The 22,814-nt window shown below is 34.5% G+C and overlaps 1 protein-coding gene across 6 annotated transcripts in view; it reads left to right on the top strand.

Annotated features, from left to right (window-relative positions):
* The window catches only part of PRDM5 (PR/SET domain 5), a 230,660-nt gene that overhangs the window by 129,697 nt on the left and 78,149 nt on the right, over window positions 1-22,814 (top strand). For all 6 annotated transcript variants that reach the window (XR_010112017.1, XM_034959083.3, XM_034959084.3 and 3 more), the window contains 3 exons: window positions 7,860-7,953; window positions 11,653-11,813; window positions 15,671-15,764. Coding sequence is in view for 5 of the 6 variants with exons in the window: in XM_034959083.3 (XP_034814974.1) it covers window positions 7,860-7,953; window positions 11,653-11,813; window positions 15,671-15,764 (349 nt within the window). In the remaining variant the exon portion in view is untranslated. The remainder of the gene's footprint in view (window positions 1-7,859; window positions 7,954-11,652; window positions 11,814-15,670; window positions 15,765-22,814) is intronic.

The raw sequence follows: 22,814 nt of genomic DNA, 5'->3' as shown, positions 1-22,814 counted from the left end.
ACATCTTCCCATTCCTCCCTTCGCCTGCCCCTTTACCTCTACCCCTAGTTCCTGGCAACCACCATTCTACTCTCTGCTTCTGTGTGTTCAGCCTTTTTAGATTCCACATGTAAGTGAGATCATGCAGTATTTGTCTTTCTGTGCCTGGTTTATTTCACTTATCATAATGTCCTCCATGTTCATTAATGTTGCCAAAAATGACAGGATTTCTTTCTTTTTTATGGCTGAATAGTATTACATTGTGTCTATATACCACATTTTCTTTATCCATTCATCTGTCAATGGCTTCTTAGGTTGTTTTTATATCCTGGCTTTTATGCAATGAACCTGAGAGTGTAGGTGTCTCTTTGACAAACTGATTTCACTTTCTTTGAAGATGTACCCGGAAGTGGGACTGCTGGATCATATGGTAGTCCTATTTTTAACTTTTTCAGAAACTTCCATACTGTTTTCTACAATGGATATGCTAATTTACATTTCAACCAACAGTATGCAAGGGTTCCAATAGTTCTTGCTGTTTTAGTAGATATCTTATGAAAATAACTTTAAAGTCATACATGCATGTCTGGTAGTCAGTTTTGGAGCTCGAGTTGTGAACCTTCCCAACAGCTACCTTCTCCTGCCTGTCATGGTTTCAGTCCCTGCACCAGTGGAGTGACTTTCCTCAATATAGTAAAAAGTGTACTCATTATTTGTACAAATTATTTGTTAATTATTACCACATGTGCCAATATATATGAAGGCCAATGATCCTAACTGGAGGATATTTTGTAGACTGAGGAAAACACAATTTTTATCTTTATTATAATGCCTTTGACATACTTTCGGTCACAGTTTGTAATGGGTTTGCACATAGAAGATTAGAGATGAGTTGGTGAGTGTCTTCACTTTAAGCGGCTATAACAAAATACCTTGGGCTGGGCGGTTTAAACAACAAACAGTTATTTCTCACAGTTCTGGAGGCTGGATAATGTAAGATCAAGGTGCTGGCAAATCTGGTATCTAGTGAGGGCCCACTTCCTGGTTTGCAGATGACTGTCTTCTTGTATCCTCACATGAGGGAGAAAAAGGGAGTGCAAGCTCTCCTATCTCTTTTGATAACGGCACTAATCCGGTTCACAAAGCGTCCACCCTTAGAACCTAATTACTTCCTAGAGGTCCCAACTCCTAATACCATCACATTGGGGGTTAAGACGCAACCTATGAATTTTGGTCGGACACAAACATTGAGTCCATAGCAGTGAGAGTTGGTGGTGGTTGGGTGGCAGAGCCAGGGGATGAGGGTCAGAATTGGAAAAGGTGGGCATTGGAATGGAAAAGAGAGAATGAGATGTCACTCAGTGTCCTGAGGCTGAGAAGAGATTTCAAAGTATTAGATCAGACAGGAAGTTTTCAAGCGAAGTATTCTACCATAGAAGGCATCTCTTTCATATCTCTTGTAAAATCTTTAGTAACATTTGCATTTCACACTAATGTTTTTGTGTAAGAGGAAGTTCTTTTAGGTGAGTTTGGAGAAGAACAGAGTTCCAGCTGCCCATCTGGGAGATAAGTATATTTAAAAGTAACTAGTACTATGACACATATGTATCATTCAGGAACCTACTTCTTTGCCTTAACATATGATTTGCAGGGATGTTTATGTTAGTTCATATAAATCTACTCATTTTTTTTGTAACCACTGCTATTTTGAACAATAATGCAGTGAACATCCTTTTATATAAAACTTTATAACTATGCTAAGAGTATTTTTGTGCATAGATCTCAGGTGTGGAATTTCTGGGTCAAATAGGAAGTCTACTTTATGTTTAGATGCTCCTACCCATTGCCTTCTGAAAAGCTCTACTTTCTCTTAACAGTGTATAAAATGCCATTTTACTCTTCACCAATATTTCATTTTGTTAGTCTTCTATTTTCAGTCTGAGAATTAAAAAGTGATTCTCATTACATTTTATCAGTGATGAGTAAAATTGTATGTGTGTGTTTTTCTGTTTTTTTGTTTGTTTGTTTTTGACAAGGTCTTGCTCTATCACCCAGGCTGGAGTGCAGTGGCACGATCTCCACTCACTGCAGCCTCCACCTCCAAGGCTCAAGCAGTCTTCCACCTCAGCCTCCCGAGTAGTGCACACCACCATGCTTGGCTAAATCTATCTATCCATCCAACTGTTTTTTTATTTATCTTGCCTGACCCAGTATTCACCAAATATTTGAAATCCTATTACCATTTTAGTATCTGTAAAAATTCTACAGATTTATGTTATGTAGAAAACTATTTCCTATTCAGGAACTGGCTTTAATATTTATAGAACGTGATTTTTTTCATAGGACTAAAATTGCTCCCTTGTTGTTTGTCTCTTTGAACTTTAGGAATCTTTACGTATTTCTGTATAGATGGTACATAAATCTCAATTAAAAAAAATACCAATTTCTTTAGCCATCCTGCCTAGAAAACAAGTTATCTACTAGAGGAGCTAGTATAGTTACTAAGAGTTGTTACATATGAGTTATTAATATTAGGCTGCCTATTTTTATGCAGAAAATTCTCCTGTACAATAACTGTGATGAGTGTGAAAACTGTATCTTCATGAGTGAAGCTACAGGTGTATGTTATCTGGTTAGTTCTGTGAAGCCACATGGTTGTCATTTCCATCTATTTCAGGAGCTACATTGCAGAGGAGAGAATACACTTGTTCAGCACGCTCTAAGTTAGCTGTAATAAATGGTAGCTGTTGTAAAAAGGCTTAACTTTTCAGTTAATGGTCAAGTCAGCCAGCCTAGGAGGTCATGTGTTTGTTCAAAGCAGTGTTTGTGAGAAGCATCCTTAATTAGAGACATGAGTTATGGCTCTTACCAGTGTCGTTGAGTGGAAGGTTTCCTGACTTGGAATCTTTGTTGCTACCTTCTATAACTTCATCTGAAAATCTGTGGTTATTTCTTCTCTTAGCAACTTCCCTTTGCCCTAATCAGGATTGTGGGGACTCAGTAGTTGGCTCCCTGGCATTGTGGCTTTGTACTGATGGAATTGTGGCTTTGAAGCAGTGGGAAGGTTGGACTTGGCTCTGCAAGACTATAGTTATGTAGGAACATCAACTAAATTTCATGCTTTTAACTTCTCTATGTGGAGTGAGCTACCCATTTCTCTACTGAGCTTAAAGTAACTGACTTCTTCAATATCTTTCCAGTTTCAATTTATTTTGTGAGGAGGAGTACTTTTCAAGAAGTCAGTTATAAATTTGACAGTAAAAATTTAATCCACAGACCTTGTAAACATCCAGATGACATGTATTTTATGTAGCTTTAGCTTTATTGTGTGGCCCACTGGGATGGTAATGTGCTATGACATGAAACTTGAGTCTTCAATAATAAAACTCTATAAAAATAATCGTTCTAGCAAACATACCTCTGGAATATTTTCTCCAAATTTGTTTTATCTTTAGTTGTTTCTTCTAATTTTAAGGTAGTTTTATTGGTTTGCACATACCCCAAAGAAGAAATACCATTACCAAGAAATACTTTTACCATGGAGTAATATATATTCTTGATAGTCAGTAGTATAATTTTTAATTGTAAATGGTCCTTAATTTCATTTTATTCTCATGGAATTAATATTTGATCTGTGTAGCTAGAAATGTATTAATCTGGTAATTAATGTACATTACGCCAGAAACCTTCTGAAGCATTTTCGAGACATTCTAGTAGGTGTTATAAATAGTGCAACAGATTTTATGTATTTTTTATATCTGCAAAAGAGTTGGTATATAAAAAGATATGTTTCATAGTACTTGTTCATGGACTAGTTCATTTGTTACATTGGGAGATGTTAGTGTCATCAGTGACTTGGCATACAAATGGGATGTTCTACAGAACATCATAGGGTTATTAAGGATCATTTGATCAATAAATCAGTGAAAAGCTTGGCATTCATTAGAGGTGAAAAATTGAAGGACAAGTACCTTTAAAAAAGCTTGATTTCATCTGATACTTGTAAAATATATCTTGGAGACAGAAGTTCTCTATTTGCAACATGCAAGCATCTTACTGTGCCTTACTTAAATTAGGTGGCTTCTCAATGTCTTCCAGTTGATTGAATGCATGGGTTCTCTGCCATCCCAACCCAGATGGTGACATTGGCATCCTTCTTGACAAAAGTATTTATTCACCTGGCTATGCACAGACATCTTACTACTTAAAATATGTCATTGGCTTTAGGCCAATATCTAGATGTTGTGGCTTTGGTTGAACATAGTTAAAAGGCATTATGCTGTCCCAGGTTCTTTTATAATTAAGCAACTTAAGTCATGTTCCTTAAGTCATGTTATGTCCCAAATTTGGAAAGAGAAAAAATGAATTAGGGAGGAATATAGTATTTTTAGAAGATGGGAGCAATCCTGTGTTCCAACCTGGATGCTCTAAAAACAAAATAGTTTCTACCTTTTTATGATAATGCTGTCTACTTATTGTTTTGTAGAAAATCTAAGTAGCAAAGAAAGGTATAAAGAAGAAAGCAAACATTCTGTCAAATATCACTGTCTTTCCTTTAAAAACCCTCCTCAATGTTTTGTAGAATGTCTTCCTGGACTCCATTCTGTGTGCGTATATGTATGCGGCTTAAATGGTATTCTTTATATTATGTTTTGCATTCTGCTTTTGTCACCTAAAGTATGATATGCATGACTTTTCATATCTAAGAAAATAAATATAGAATTATAATATCTACTACAGTTTAGTTAACCAGGTTTATATTTTTTTATGGGCATTTAGGAATTTTCCTTTTATTTAAAAAAAAGTAGTTTTTGCAAAAATTTGTCAGTTGTATTTCTGTAAAGGGAATTGGTTAGTCAAGGGATGTGCACATTTGTCATTTTGGTACATAGAACCACATTGTTATGCAGAAAATTTTTATTCCCAATTACAGTATGTGGTATTGCCTGTTTTTACTCTTTAGTCAACACTGAATGGTATCCATCATCTTCATCTTTGGCAGTCTGATTAATCACAGATAGTATCTTTACTTTTAATTTTTCATTCTTTTATCATATTCATGGCTTTAAATATTGATACCATATGTAATCTGACATCTCCATCTTATACCTTATTATCCAGACTTGAAATATTCAAGTACCTGTAATGCTAGACATCTCGTAATATTTATTTGAACTTGCCCAAAATTGAACCCCTGATGTTTTACTTAGACTTGTTTCTTGCTGCTCTTCTGCATATCTGTTAGTGGCTAATCCATCATTGCATTGCTCAGATCACAAATCTTGGAGTCATGCTTGCCTCCTTCTTTTTGTGTCTCATGCTTCATATCCAGGTACTTTCTCAAAACCTGTTCACTTTCAGAAGATATTTAGAACTCTACTACTTCTCTTCACATCTGTGGCTACCAACCTGGATAAGCTCTAATTATCTCTCTCCTGCTGCATTGCTGTTGCTTCTCCACTTTGTGGTTTCCCCTACATTTTGTTGTCAACACAGCCATCATGGCATCCTGTTAAATGTCAGGTGAATTGTGTCCCTCATCTGCTCAAAATCCTGCAGAAAGTTACATCTCTCTTAGAATAAAAGACAAAATTCCTGCACTGGCCAGTCAGGCCGTACACGATTTGCTTCTCCTCCTCACTTCTCCCATTCTTCTGACTGCATCTCTCCACTTCTCTGCCCCTTTCACATGGCTCCAACCACACTGGCTTCCGTGATGTTTCTTGCCTAGGTCACCCGAATACCCACCCTTGCTCCCTCATATCCATCAGATCTTATCTCATAGGTCACCTTCTCAGCTAGAATTTTCTTGATCACCTATTTAAAATTGCTACCCCATTCTCTGAAATATTTGTTATCTTCTTTCTTGCTTTTTCTCCATCACATTTATCCCTTCCTAATATAGTACATACTTTTTCATTTGTTTATTGTCCTTCTCCTCTGCTAGTGTAAAAGCTTCGTGATAGCAGGGACGTTGTCTTTTGGTTCATGGCTGTAGGCTCAGCATCTAAAATAGGACTTGCTAGTAGAGGCATGAAACGCATAGCGTAGACCTGGCATAAAATAAAACGATGAATGAAATTTTAGGAGTGCTATTTGGAAGGGAGTCCTTTTGTCCATTTTCATCTTTTCTTATTAAGATGCCATAACTTCTTATATTAGCAACATTACACTTCTGTTTTATGTTGCAGATATTTATTTTGTCATCAAAGATTTTTGCTTTGGAGCTTTAAGTTTATTTATTTCTGTCATTTCAATGTCTGGTTTACCTTGCTTGGAAAGCCTTTCCAGACTCAAAAGTTATTTTAAAATTTACTTGGATTTTCTTCTAGTACATTTAAAGTGTTATTCTTCATTTTAAGAAAAATACCTAAATTGATTATCAATTTATCTTATTGTAAGAGGTGAGTAGTAGATCCAACATTACTTTTGCCCAAATATCTGGACGTTTGCCTCAAAGCCATTTACTAAACTTTCTACTCTTTTCCCACCAATTTTAAATGCCATATTTCTCCTGTACTAAATGTTCATGTATTTTATGTAATGCAAGAGACCTACTTGTTTTTCTGTTTTATTGATCTATGTATTTCCATGCTGTCATTTTAATTTCTTTGGGTAAATAGCACATTAGATTATCTGTGATTTATCCTGACTAATCTTAAATATCTGTTCTTTCATGCTTTCTCTATATCTTTCACAAATAAAACCAAACATGAAAATGTCTTTCTCACCAACATTATGCTAATAGGTTATGCTTGTAAGTTTAATATTATGTCTGCTAAACTAAGAAAATATATAAATTAATAGGCTATAAATAAAGTGACTTTTCTTTAAATTACTTTTTTTGTTTTTGTCACATGTATTATAAAAACCCATCAGTTATGATTTGTTTTATGTAATATGAGATAATAGTTTAATTTTTGATTTTTTAGCATTTATGGGACTTATTATCATGCCATCTATAGTAGAATAAGATTTTATTTACTGATTTGTGCCGAATGGGTTTATACTGGTGTGTAATGTAAAAGAGGTGGAGTGAGCAGTGTTTGCTGTTTTGTTTTGGTTTTGTTTTTGAATTTTAGATCTAGTTAGTGGCTTTTCATTGTTTCTTGTTTGTCAGTATATTTTTGTTTCTTATGTACCTGGGTGCTTAATATTGTTTGGGAAATCTATGCTGTTTGACCTTCACAAGTTACCGCAACTTTTTGAGCCTTAGTTTTATCATTTGTAAACTGGAGTCAGTAATAGTGTTTTATTAATCCAGTTACTGTTGTAATTAAGTGAAATGATTTATGTAAAGTGTTTAGAATAGCATTTGACACAAATTAAATATTTAATGAATGTTAATTAGGGTTAATTATAACATGAATAAGTGCTCTAGTGTAATTTAGGGGAAAAGCAGCACCTAGGACTAGAATTATTTGAACTGATTCAGTGAAGTTGAGAGAAAAGGGTGAAAACAATTTCTCTTTTAATAATTTCTTTTATCTGTGTTGCAAATTTTGTACCAGCAGAGTAAAAGCCTGGCCAGTGATAGAGGAGGCTTAGTTTTCAGAGAAAGTACACACAGTTTCACTACAAAGTAGGCCCTGAGAAATCTCAGTGTGTATTCAGATTAGCAGTTTGAGATAATAGGAATAATTTTTTTTTTACTATTTATCAAGTTAATAATTATTGCGAGCATTCGAAAGTTATTTTTCCTCTTGCAAACGCAGCACATTTGTCTTTACAATTTTACGGTGGAAGAATGGCACTAGAAGAAACAGATACTGTCCACCTTCCCTTCTTTCCTCTTTCGCATCATGAATCCAAGCTCCACTCGTTCATTGTAATGACTGGTTGATTCTAGATCCTCCTGACTCAGTGTTTTTCCTCTGCAGACCCACTCTGAGGAGAGACCGTTCCAATGTGAAGAATGTAAAGCTTTGTTCCGGACCCCATTTTCTTTACAGAGACACCTGCTAATACATAACAGTAAGTCACGATTCAGGCAGTTGAGAATATAAGGAATTATCTCATACTTTGTTTTTATAACCTTTGAGAATATAGACATCCCAGAGGTGTGCCTATAAGTATTTATATAATCTGACTGTAAACATAAGAAAGACCGAAAATTCTGCCTTTCACCTTTTTTCGCTTTATATTTGCTTTATTTTTCCACAGTAATATTAATTATTTTATGAGATATTTTATTTTCTATAATTTCTTCCCATTATTTAAAGTTTCTATATAAAAGCATTTTCCATATTCAGGAAGACATCTTTGAGTTTTGTTTTGACACATGATTTTGTTTCCTTTCAAATATAATGATTAAGAAAACGTGTCAGACTCTTTAAAATATGCAGATATCTGGCATCGTTTTATGAGCTCACAAACTTTTCAAGTTGTAAAGGATCAGAGTGCACATCTGATCGGACACCTTAATTTGAGCAGGATACAAAATATTGAGGCTCCAAAGCACCATGACATACTTAAGATTTCACAGCGCAAGGAGTAGCAAACAGGTCCCTGATAGGTGCTTTTCCTACTTACCACTGCCTGAGATTTCTTCTTTTGTCAGAGGCAATTTTTTTCTTTTGGATTAATTTTATACATACACACCATGAGGTGCGTTTCCTACTTGCTACTGTCTCAGATTTCTTCTTTTTGCAGTCACATTCTTTTTCTTTCTGATTAAGTTTCATACATACGCACCATGAAAGTCTAACGCCTACACTTAGAGCTCTTTTTACAACACCACAGAATGTCCAGTTATATCACTAAAGGATATCCCTTCATTGAGAAGAACATGTTATTGCCAAGCTGAGTTTTAAAGTGGATTCTCTGTTTAGATGCTGAAGTAGCCAGAAACTTACTACAGTACTATATCTAAAATTAATGGAAAAATTGTGTACCATGGGTAATATTTACACTTCTTACTTTTAAGTTAATTAGCTTAATCAGTAGAAAATCCTCTATACACATGAAGTTCCTACTGCTGCTTAAACTTTTAATATTCCTGAGGAAAGAAAAAAGTAATTAATTTTGACAGTTGGTTATACAGAGGCAGTATCTTGGAGAAATTTCCTCTGGTCAAGTGTTTAAAATGCCAAATAATAAAGATACTAAGATTTCTTAAAATAAGTATTGAGTGGTAATGATTCTGATGAAATGCAATCTGCTTCCTGTAAAAAAAGGCAGTGTTATGCTCTCAGGTCATTCTGCATTCAGCTTACAGGTCTAAAGAAGTTATTAGCACAACTTACCATTTTTCTTATAAAAAAGAATTATGTGTTTAAAAATAAAATTTGTTGTGCAATTGCAGGAATTTCTATTATAGTTCATTACCAGTTTGATTTAGAAAAATAACTGTTATGAGATGAATGAATGTTAGAATAGAGATTTGGACAAGTAAACCTCATTCATACTATTGAAATATGGCTAAATTTGACTTGATGCTTGGGAAATTTTGCTTGGGAATGATGAAATTTTATTTCTAATAACAGCAAGGAATTCTTAACAGAAGTAATCTACCACCTTTGCTTTCAGTTTTTTTGTTCTCATTCACTTGAGAAATAGGATTAAAGTGACTATGTGTAGACTGTGCTGTGGAGTATGTATTTAATATGATGTTGATCAGCACATTAATCACAGGCTTTATGAAGATGCATCGTGACATTTGGCCAGGAAAATCAACTTTGATAACTGAGTGAGTAAATGAGTTATTTTAGGGAAATAAAGTTAGATATCAGTTAGTGAAAAGAAAGGGAAAACCAGAAATGGCTAAAATAGGGAGGACAAAATACTATGTCTTATGCAATATGAAAATTAAAACCCATTTATTTAACTTTAAAATATGAAAGCTGTTGTTAGAAACTTACATTAGCTTTCTGGCTCAAAATGTGAAGAATAACTTGTAATGATTTTGGAAATTGTTGCTATTTCCCAATATGCTGAAAACCAAAAGGCAAGTTGCTGGCTAGCTTGTAGGTACTAAGATAGGGAAAAAATCTGATAAATTTAACACAAAGAAATCTGCAATTAAAGTATGAAAGAAGGAAGGTAAGGACTTCCTTGCTATAGCTTGATGAGATTTTGTACAGGGACCAACATTTTTATTCACTTGATAGTTTAATGAAAATGCTTTGATAGGAACAATCTTAGAGGTTTTTTTAAAAAGATCTCTTTCAGTACCTGAATCGATTTGATATTAACATTAATGTTTACAGTCTTTTATCAATTGATATTTCCTTATGCTATCACTGATTATACAACTTATACAAACAGAATGTTTAAATAAAACAGAAAGTATAAAGATAGTGTATAAGAATAATACTCTGCAACAAAAACACACAAAAAACCAAGCTCTCAGAATCCACATAGTTCATGCATTGTATGGACATGACTTTGTTTCAGACATTAAATTTCAAAAGGACTCTAAGAGACTTTAAGTTAGAGAGGGATAATTCTATTTAGAAAGACAAAGAGAAGGTAATTTTTCTTTTCCTTTTCTCCTTCTTTTTGTCCCTCCCTCCCTCCCTTCCTTCCTTTCTTCCTTCCTTTCATGTGAAGAAATAATAGAGTCTTCATATTTCTAAATTTAGTGCTAGTTATGATGGAAGGAATTTAGAAGAGCTTGGCTAAAATTGAGATAATCTCTTATTTAGATATAGAAATTTAATTATTCTTAATTTTGCCTTGTTATCAATATGATATGGGAATCTATGCTAATATGATTGTTTTCTAAAAAGGGAAATTATATTCAAATACTAGTCTGTCTTATTTATATAGTCACATACTACATACATTTTATACTGTATTGTTATTAAACATTGTGTTCTCATTGCACACATTCATTGCTGAAATTGTATTTAAAATGGCCACTAAAACTTAGGCCCATGTGTTAAGAAGAACTATAAAAATAGCATTATATGAAAGTTAGAAAGTACCATAAGATTTCTATATATGTTTTCTGAGGTTGCTTTCCCCTCAGCCTCAGGCTGGATAATGAGAAGAAAGTGAAATACCCAGGGTGGCTAATAGTCTTGCTATCCCAATTTAATTCCTCTCTGAAAGACCCCCATCCCTCAAAGCCTTGGAGACTTTTTCCAACTGCCCAAGGGCTGAATCAGGGAGCCTCCAGTCCAGGAAGCAGGGGCATTGTAACTTTCCCTCTCCCAGAATGGGAGGGCCTGAGCTCTGATGCACACCCTCTGCCCTCAGAGGCTTTCCTCCTCAGCTCTCTACCTACAATCCAATTCTGCCTATTATCTATTCACAGGAGGTTATAGGGACAGTGGTGGGATTTGAGGGGACTTTGGGAGGGGCTCAAAGGCAACTCACCTTGCTTGACAGAGGTCTTGTGTCACTGGAGTCTATTTACCTCAAATCCCAGCCCCCGCTGTAGAAGTACATACTTTTAAAAAATGTTCATGGTAACTTTGAGAATTTTGCTAATTCAGTCCCCACGTTTTCCGGTTGAGAAGACCGAAGATGTAAGATGAAAGGACTTCTGCCTGGTCACACAGTGAATTAGCAAATAATGGAACTGGAATTTGTTGTAAAAAATAAAAAGTTAACATTCTTAGAGCTACAAAGCCAACATTTTGGAGAAAGCAACTAAGTCTGGCATACATGGGAGGAAATTAATAGAACCCTGCTATTGCTTCTTAAATGTTTCTCTCTGTTTCTAAGGTGAGAGGACTTTCAAGTGCCATCACTGCGATGCTACCTTTAAGAGGAAGGATACATTAAATGTTCATGTCCAGGTGGTTCATGAAAGACACAAGAAGTATAGGTGTGAGCTATGTAATAAGGCCTTTGTTACACCTTCAGTGCTTAGAAGTCATAAGAAAGTAAGTGGAAGTCTTCTGTTAGTTTGAACAGATTACGTGTTTAAGCAGTATGAGTATATATGTTAACTAACGTGATAATTATATATTAATCTATCAAAATATTTACTCAAAATGACAAATGCATGATTTATATCAGCTCTTCAGACAATGTTCACTTTCTTCATCTTTCAGGATAGACCTATTTTTTTCCATGAATGAGAACCTGAGTTAGATGTAGACTCTTCATAACCCATAGCTTTGCTGATAGATGGCTTCTAAAAAGTACTCAATGAGCAGGAGCTTATCAATTTTTATATATTTTTGAATTAATGTAGGCTGTTTCTTTCTAAGAAATATGAGTAGTACTTTAATAATTTTATATTTCAAAGTGAATTCTTATGTTTATTGGCAAGTTAATAGACTGAACCCTTTTGTTATTGGGATAGGCTTTGATCTTTACCTCTCTAGAGCATAGGGAAGTTTCTGGTACAGGATGGGGACTCGATAAATACTTGCTTAACTCAAAGAAAATGTTCATATAGTGATTTGGAGACTTTTTTGTGTGTGTCTTATGCTACTTGGGTCATTACCTCAAGGGAATCAAGTTTATTTTTTACGTGCTCAATAATGCGTTTTAAAGTATATATTTTAAATAGTAAAATTTGTATTGTAACAAATACACTTAAAGGTTTTAATGTTGACTTTTTTCCTTATTTTGGAGACAGAGTCTCGCTCTGTTGCCCAGGCTGTAGTGCAGTGGTGTCATCATAGCTTACTGTATCCTTGAACAACTGGGCTCAAGTGATCCTCCTGTTGAAACCTCCCGAGTAGCTGAGACTAGTCATGTCTCACCATGCCCAGCTAATTTTTTAAAATTTTTGTAGAGATAGGGTCTTGCTATGTTGCCCAGGATGGTCTTGAACTCCTGGGTTCAAGCTATCCTCCTCTGAAAGTGCTGGAATTACAGGCATGAGACACTGCACTCAGGCAGTGTTAACTTTAGAAGTAACCATGAAGTATGGTAGTTTTCTGCCATTAGTATGTGATACTGAATGAATGTGAAGAAATAACTCCTGTTTCAGTATCTATCTATCTTATCTGTCCTTAATACAACTGTTTCAAAAGGATTGAATTGAGTAACTTTCTTTTCCTGTATTTTTTTAATATTTAATTTTTATGGGTACATAGTAGATATAGTTATATACAGGAGATATTATATATATATATATTGTTTGTTTGTTTGTTTGTTTGAGTCAGAGTCTCACTCTGTCACCCAGGCTGGAGTGCAGTGGTGCCATCTCGGCTCTCCGCTCTCCACAACCTGTGCCTCCTGGGTTCAAGCAATTCTTGAGCCTCAAACTCCCAAGTAGCTGGGATTATAGGTGCCTGCTACCATGCCTGGCTAATTTTTTGTATTTTTAGTAGAGACGGAGTTTCACCATGCTGGCCAGGCTGGCCTTGAACTCTTGACCTCAAGTGATGTGCCCGCCTTGGGTTCCCAAAGTTCTGGGATTATAGGCATAAGTCACTGTGCCCAGCCTGAGATATTCTATTTTGATACAGGTATTCAGTGTATAATAATCACATCTAGGGTATATGGGTTCCTGTATTTTTAATGCTGAGTAATAATGATATTATCTGGTTTTTTTAGCTCTCTGAATAAACTAGTCTTTCAACTTTCTTTGCTTTAATTACTTTTTGCATGAATTTAACACATTTTTTGTTGACTTTCAATAAATAAAGGAAAAGTATAGTGAGCTTTCAAGAGAGATTACTTTGTCTGCAATAATAGTCACACAGTATATTCGTAGTGTGTTGCTCATTTTAATCTCATAAATTTATTCAGTATTCTTAAAGTGAGCTGTTTCCATGCTTTCTTGTTCATATTTAAGATAGTTTAGTATTATACCTTTAATGTCTTTTGAAACTAGCTAACCAAAATTGGAACCTAATAATAGATATATTTTTGAGTTAAGTGAAAGGAATATTTTAATTTTTTTCATTAATATAACCCTAATATCCTTTAGTTTGGAACTTCTTCAGTTTGGAACCAATGGCAGTCATATAAATGAACAATGAAATACATAGCAGCAAAAGAAATGCTGTGATTTTATAAATAAATTACAAATAAATTAGTAATTATCTGTTTGGAGTAATTCAGTGCTATAACAATAGATATGTATATATAATTTCTAAACAATAATGAAACACAAATTGGCATATTTTGCCCCTTCTGTCAGGGAATGGAAAGAAGAGAGGTCTGTTATAAGTTAAAATGTTATATATTTTACTTTAGATTGAACCATAATGTGGACCTGGGGAGTAAAGGCTCTTACTGAAATGTAAAGATAAATAACTATTTTGTATATCAGCTTGTAGTAAAAATGGAAAGTTAAGTGCTTGCCAAATACAAAATCCAGGAGATGCTTGTTTTACACAGTGTTGTTGGCTAGCATGGTAGTTGATTCGATTGTGTTTTTCAAACTTGAGTATAATATAAATTGTTTCAAGGAAAAAAAATCAAAAGACACTGATACCGACTAAGGTCTTTAGTTTATAGCTCTTTAAAAATTATAAATATGATAGTACATATCCAAATACACATTTTAATACCAAAATGCAAATTCACTAATTAAATAATAAGGCTGCAAAGTCAATTATGTTAATGTTAACAACTTAATATGGAAGATGAAAATGTTTTGCTATGGTGATGGTTCTTTGATGTTGTCAGGTGATGAGGTAATTGCCCCACCCCTTTTTCTCTATGACAGCCAGTGTTGTCTTCTGAGAAATGTCATTTAAAAAAACCTTTTTCTATTCTTTTTTCATTTGTCTATGTCAGTTCAAATACCACTCGTCAGTAATTTGTTCTTAACAACAAAGGCAAACACAGGCCCTGGAAGCTCTGTTTTGTGATTATAACCTAGATGATTGTAACCTAGATGATAAAATTAATACTTTTATTAATTTTTAGGTTACATTGAAAAAAAATTCTAAAAGTAGTCTTAGAAAGGATGTGTACATACCTGAAGGAATTGCTTTCACCTCCCCTTTTCTCCAATCTCTTAAGTTTGAGAAACACTGGGACTTGAGAAATAGCTCTGACCCTTCATTTATTGGAATTATCTGTTTTTATGTTGGGAGCAAAACTGGTCTCCTAATGAGACTGTAGGGCCAGTTTAAAATGCTCTGTCTCCCTCCTCTTTTGGGGAGGGGTCATTCCTTTCTCTTTGAACTCTCCAGCATTTATCGAAACTTGCTTTTAACTATACTTATTCACCTTTCCTCATGTGATTGTTTATGCTTAGATTAAAGGCATGTTGAGGGCAGAAATATGCTTTCAAATTGACTGCTCAGTTACCACCTGGTGATTTTAAAGGTCAAATCAGATTTATATTCCTTTTTGCTTTGCAGTAAAACCAGTCTAGTCAAACATCATAACACAAGTAATAGATGACTTTATTAAGATTAATTCTGTCTTCAAGAGTTAAATATACACAAAGAATGTGAAAAATGCTTCAAATGAAGTGTTTCTTGGCAGCTGGGAAGGGCAGCTATAGCCCTATTTTGATTATGTGCTTTTGCTAGAATATACTGGTTTGTATAATTTAATCATTTTTAGTTGGGGCTCCATGAGGGCTTAAAAAAGTAAACTGCAGAATGATTTTGAAATTAACACTAATGCATGATTCTAAGGCACTTTTTTTTGAGCCAGTGGGAATATCCATCATAAATTGTTTAAAATCTCATTGTGAAATTAAATCATTTTAATGAAATGTAATCCTACAAAATAAGGATTTACTATTGTCAGAGGCATTTAATCATCTTTACCTAATTCTTTGTATTTATCGTTAGCCTTTTTATCCCTTTCCTTTTAGACACATACAGGAGAAAAGGAGAAAATCTGTCCATATTGTGGCCAGAAATTTGCCAGCAGTGGTACACTCAGAGTTCATATCCGGAGCCACACAGGTATGGAGATTGTAATTAGACTAGTGAAAAAACCACTTAGAGAAATCACATGCTTCCAAGACAGGAAATATTGTAATAATACAAATATCTTCCAGATTAAGAATTAATCTTGGCTGTTTTCTCTCTCTTAAAGCATTGTACAATCCAGTTTTTTCATCTAGAAGAATTTGGAATGAGTATATTTTCTTAAACTAAGTAAAACATCTAAAGTGGAAATAATGTTTTTAATGTTTGGTTGTGATATAACTGTGATTAACTTCTATATGATTCTAATGGATGGAATTACAGAATAACAGTTTTACTTTTTATAGATAGTTAAAGGCATCAACTTGATTTATAATCCTTCCTGTAACCCATGTCAAATGTGGCCTTTTTACCTTGGAATGTTGCTTGAATGCTGTAGGATTTTATTGGATACCAGGGTGGGTGATGTGAATGTAATATCTGTTATGCCACAGATTGCTTCCTAAAGGTCCCCTTCTTTTCTTACCACTTCCTGTGTAATTTCTCCAATGAAAGAAAGCTGTGCCCTAGTGAAGGGTGAATGAACAACTAAATATACTTGAAAGAACCTTGTCTGGATTCTACCTATCACATAGATAAGCCCTTGAAAAAGACTTGAAAGAATACTATTAATATTGATAACCAGATGATTTTACATTAGTCTGAAAACTTTTTTCAGTATCTAGACTTTAATTACATGGATAACTATGTGACTGGATTATACAGCTGAAGCTTCCTCTTCAAGGGCCATAGTATATGACTTTCTTTACCTTTGTATCCCCAGTACCTAGCTCAATGTCTAGCATAATAACTGTATTGTCAATGGAGAAATTTTAAAGTAGGCCAAAGAATCAATACAGTGAATATTAGATATAGGTGGAGGAAGGGACACCCTTGGAGCATAATTTTTAATTTTCTGACTAAAACTTAAAGACATATGGTCAGCTTAGTATTTGTTATCTTAGAATAGGTACTTAAATACTTTTAAATGAAACACATAACCAAGAACAGATAGCTGTGGAATAATGGGTGCTCTAAAGAAGAAAAGGAAGATTTTTCTTAATTAGAAGTCATCTAGAGAAAGTGAGGCTTTTGGGATCAAGTGTTGCAGAAGCAGAGAGCCCCAAAATGAAAAGCAGAGGGCAGCACATGGGAATGAGAAGCAGAGAACCATGTTGAGGGCAGGTGTACTTAAAATTGTGCCAACGGCCGGTGGCACCAGGTACTGATGGTACATAAGTAAGGAACTAATGAAGAGGGAACAGAAAGTTTTGAAGTTCCTGGCTAGCACTGCAGTCTAGTGGTGTAATCTTTGATGTCACTGGGCAGCCCTCTTTTATGTGTATTTATGGCTGTATGGAGTTAGGATGGAGTAAGAGCAAGGGTGAAATCAACAGCCCTTCACTCTGATATCAGTAATTCTTAGAAGATATCTTTGTGCCATACTTAGACTTAGTTTGCTTAGCAGATATCATGCTGTATTAGTGTGCATGTACATATAATTTGTGTATGAGAGGAGGGCAAGTAGAGAATAGGAAACATGTATTATATGTACATATCAGAATAGTCAGTTTATGGTAATGCCCCAAGACATGATGTAATTGTGTTATGTTTGGTATAGTGTGTTTTTAAAAGGCAGGGACTTACATTGTTCAGAATGCATTAAGACATAGCTACCAGCACAGAAAAGATGAACCCAATCCAGTGGAACCCTTGATTATTCAAAATAATTCCATCCTTGAGGATACTGTATGCCTACATTTTATTTTACTCATAGTATGGCTAGGCAGTGGAGAAGAATAAAGCACTTACACTAGTAATTGCTCCTAAAATTTTAATTGGTATTATCCTCCATAAAATTACAATAATAAGAGGATTTTTAGAGTTCCAAGAATTCTCTCTGATAAAATTATTAAATATATGTCATGGTTTTTGTTGTCTTATGTTCTATATTATGTATAATTTAAAGTATATTCTACACTCCAAATCACTTTATGTATCATTTGGTTATTTATTGTGTACATGAGTCTGGGCCAAATTGTTGTACAGATTCTGGCCTATTAAATTTGGCTTCTGATCAAGAGAACTGGTTATCTAAATTCAGACAGCAGTGGTAAGGCACAATGAACCAACACATACAATTTGATTGACAGATAAAGAAATTATATATATATGTGTTTGTGTGTATATATATATATATATACACATATACATATACACACATATATATACATATACGTATACATATATATATATATATATAGAAAGAGAGAGACAAAGAGACAGAGAAGGAGAAAGTGGTGTATGTGTTTGTGTGTCCACACAAAAACTCTAATTCTAATTGTCTATCTAGTTATTTACTTCTAACCAGATTTTTCTGTTTAAAATAAAACTTACCATACTTTCTCATTTTACAGTTCTTCTTTGGGTTATTTTGATGTCAAGCCTATGCCCTCAGTGACCACTGTCTAGCAGTGTGGCTGGGGTTGTGTTGGAAGTGGTTGGTGGCTGGCATCTGGGCCTCCATCACGGCCCTGGCACAAATTTGTTTTCCTGCACGGACAAATGATGCTTTCGCTTCCCTTTTATTTGCTTTGTCCTGTCCCTCAAATGATAAGCATCCATTTGCCCTCCCAGGCTACAGCCTGGTTCAGTAATCACATGGTTTTATGCAGTTATTTCACTAGTATGACAGCGGAGCTCCGAATGTTTTGATTCTGTAAATTCAGTGTTTTCTTCTCCCTGTGTTACTTTTCCTTATGAAGTCACCTGGTTTTATTCAGCTGTTTTTCAGTGCTAGGTGTAGCAATTTATGGGTGTGCTATCACATGATCAAGGTGACAGTCACGACCTATTCGTCAAGAAGTATTTAGTTGTACGTTATTTAGGGAGGACACAATGAAGTGGCGAGGACCATGAGTGAAGGCAGGGTGGGGACAGTCAGGAGAGGACAGCTCCTCTGTGGAGCAGTGTTCTTTGGATCACTGATGCTCATGTTGTGGCCTCATCACTCCATACCATTCTTAAAAATAATCGAGGATTCTGGAAAGCTTTTATTTATGTGGGTTATATCTATAACTATTTGCCATATTAGAAATTAAAGCTGTTTACCATATTAGAAAATTTAAAAATGTTTACTTGTTAATTTACTAAAAGTAACAATATTACCCATTACATGTTAGCATACATATTTTTATAGAAAATACCTGCATTTGCTAAACTAGAAATCATTTAGTGTGAAAAGAGAAGTTGTTTTACATTTCTGAAAGTCTGTCTGGTTTAAGAGGAGACAGCTGGATTCTCGTATCTGTTTCTTCACTCATCCTGCTGCAATATGTTCTTTTGATTGCAGAATTTGAAGAAAATCTGGCCTCACGGATATGTAGTTAGAAGGGGAAAGTATTTTAATAGTTGTCAAATAATTTTGAATGTTATTACAGTGGATGATATTACCTTGGACATTATTACTACACTAAAACTCAAAAAGGGCTAGTGTTTTTAAAGGCTTATTGTTGTGTGGAACCTAAAATTATCTCAGTGAGCTTTGCCTATTCTGTGACAGTAAAATCAGTTGGACTGTGTTGCACTTCGAATGATCTTTTACCCGTGCGTGATTCTGTAACATCATCATGTTACAGGTAACTTGGAAAATATTGGCTCACTAAGTTATGCAGATCTTTTATGTTTACTTTACTTAGAGGAAGAACGTTTTATCTTATTCAGGGGATGATATGTTAATATCATAGCTGATCTCATTAAATAGCCTAAATATTCAGAAGCCTTCAAGCACTTGGGAGCATTCTAAATTTTGTTTGACTGCTATAATTCCTATATTTCCTAACAATTCCTATCATTTCCTTTTTTCTTTATTTTTCTCAATGACAGGCTCACTTCTTTTATAATGCAAAGAACAAATGTTCACAAAATGTTTAATAACCATAATTTGTCTGTCAGTCATTTTGTTTCATATAAAAATGATGTTTCATGAAAAAAACTGCCAGGTCAGCTTGCAACTCAATCACACAAGTGCTTTTCCTTGAGACAACTTTCATACATCAGCATGCGTTACAAGTGCTTTCAGCTTAATTTCCAAATATTAAAAAGATTATACACAAAGGTTAGAACTTAATAAAATTAATATGTTTTACTTTATCACAGATGTTCTCAAGTGAAACTGCCATTTATATCTACCATGATTTTGTGGCTGTGAAGGCTACAGTGACTAGTATTACAAATTGAGGTCACTAGCAGTTACCAGTTTTACTCACCATTACTTTTATACCATTAGTGTAAATGTCAACATGGTGAAAAAGACAAATAACGTAATAGTAATATTATGAAAGTAGTTTTGACCTTGCAGACGTTGTAAAGAGTCTTGGTGATTCCCAGGAGTACTCAGGCCATATTTAGGGAACAAATACTCTTGAAGGGCCCCCTGGCCAATGATAAATACCTAGGGAAAAGCAATTCATGTGAAATATGCGTTGGCTCATGTAAATAAGAGCCCAGCTGACAGAGGCCATTCTGTTTAACTGGGGCCATTTCTGTCTTGATTTCTCAGACTGGTATTGCTTCCAACTATCGCTGCGGCATTCTTCATAATAAATTTTCAAGCTTTTGCCACTGCTGCTGCCGCCGCTGCAACGTTAATGTCCATTGGCATTGCCTTTGCTGCAAAAGTCAGTTGATGAGTAGGTCTGCCAACTTTGACTCTACTTTTGCATAGGAACTGTTCACTGTTGGGCTGATATTATGTTTATGACTGTAAATAGGAAAACATTAAGGCTTTCTAAATTTGGGCTTACTTGTAGATATAGTCTAGAACTCAACTCCAAAACTTGCCTGCAGATAGCAAAAGATAGAAATTTGATAGAAGATCATCCTATCAGTAAGGTTTTTGCTGATATTTGAAATTTTGTAGTCAGGGTTCAGAGGACTCTGAGTTCTCATGAGATTAAATAACTTTTCCCGCCTAGAGAGTTGCCGTGATTAGTAGAAACTGGTCTCAGGTTGTTTCCTGTTATACCCTCCTCTGCCATAGGAGTCAGTCTTGCATAATGGAAAGAGCAGGAGCTTTGGGACAGCTGGCTTGAGTTCAAACCCTAGCCCCCCGCCACTAGCTAGTCATATACTTTTGAGCTAATTTCTTCATGTCTCTAAGTCCCATTTTACATTGTACATTTTTGTGAAGAATAAATGAAATCATGTATGTAAAATACTCAGTGCTAGTTCATAGTAGATGGCCAGTTCATTGTCATAAGTATAATTTCTAAAATTCTTCTGTGATATCACTCCTTGTTAAGAGTACTTTTCCAAAGTTAAATGAATTGTGTTTATTAATATACCATGGCAAGCCTTTACTGAATGACATAACCTCCTATATTATTTTGTACTTTTCTTATGTTTATTTACAGGACATCATATTGAGAATTTTCATGTTCAATACCTTTCCCTTTTATTTCTTCCAGCTTTATCAAGATCTTAAATTGTTGAACGTGTTGAAATTTTCATAACTTAGTTTCGTAGATATAATCTTGGTTGACTATTGATAAGGAATTAATATGGTGTTTGGCATACTTAAAATCATGGAATTTTCTTAATATATTAATTTGGGGAAAATGCATTTTAGATGGCTATGTTTCTGATTAACTAAGACTTTTTTTTAAAAGAAGGCTAAGCATTCTTTTTAATACATGTTTAAATGATAACTCAGTTGAAAAAATATTTTTGGTGGTATTTAAAATTCTGAACTGTGTATGTCCCACCAATTTTTTCCTTGAAATTAAACCATAGTAACCTCCAAAATACGCTTAATAAATTGTTCTCCTTGCCATATAAAAACTTATCCTAGGCTTTTAATATTTACACTGCCTTATTTATTAGGCATAAATCCAAAGTATGCTTGATTCCTAAGTCTGAAAAGAGGTTACGGGCAATAATGTTTGTTTTATAAAAAGAACATTGTTATATCCCTTGAAAAACTGTCTACAATGGCAAAAAATTGGAAAAGATCCTACATATTTAACATTAAAAGAACTCATAATTCATGGTATATCCATAAATTGGAATATTATATAGGTAACAAAAGTGATATGGATATATACTAATTAACATGAAAAGAAATGAGAAAGATAAGTTACAAAAACAGAAGGATATATTTTTGTAAGAATAAAGCATTTGTATTTAAATAATTGAAAAGTTATCTACTAAATTATTAACTGCTTTTATTTCTATGTTATAAATATGTTTAGTTTTAATTTTCTTTACGATTTTCTGTTTTCTAATTTTTATAATAATTTCTCTTGAATAATACAAATATTTAGTGTGTATATCATGATTGTGCAGGTAACTGTTATTATAAGATTTGTGCTAAAATACTTAGGTGTGAAACTTCTCTGCATCTTATTCTCAAATGGACCAGGAAGAAGTGCATATAAAAATACATGTTAAAAAAGAGAAATGATCTAATTTTTTTTTTTGAGACATAGTCTTGCTCTGTCCAGGCTGGACACAACCTTTTTGTCCAATCATATTTTAAAACAGCTGTCCATACTTTCTTGAACCTAAGCATACAATTGAACTGTTTCCCCTGCATCTGTGGATCTTCATTCTGAAGGCTCCCGTGTCACGTAAAACTATGATCAAATAAATTTGTTTGCCTTTTCTCCCATTTAAAAAAAAAAAAGAGAAATGAGAAGGAGAAAGCAAATTTGGTGAAATGTTAATAAATATTAAACCTAAGTGAGTTTATACAGTGTCCACTGTACTATTCTTCCAACATTTCCTCATGTTTGAAATTTTCATATTTAAAAATAAATAGGGGTCGGGTGCGGTGGCTCACGCCTGTAATCTCAGCACTTTGGGAGGCTGAGGTGGGCAGATCACCTGAGGTCAGGAGTTTGAGACCAGCCTGGCCAACATGGCGAAACCCCGTCTCTACTAAAAATACAAAAATTAGCCTTGGTGATGGGTGCCTATAATCCCAGCTACTTGGGAGGCTGAGGTGGGAGAATCGCTTGGACCTGGAAGGCGAAGGTTGCAGTGAAC

Source organism: Pan paniscus, chromosome 3 (assembly GCF_029289425.2).
Source record: "Pan paniscus chromosome 3, NHGRI_mPanPan1-v2.0_pri, whole genome shotgun sequence".
NCBI classification, from domain to species: Eukaryota; Metazoa; Chordata; class Mammalia; order Primates; family Hominidae; genus Pan; species Pan paniscus.
Note: the sequence above shows the minus strand (reverse complement) of the source record. Positions and strands in the feature narration are given on the sequence as shown.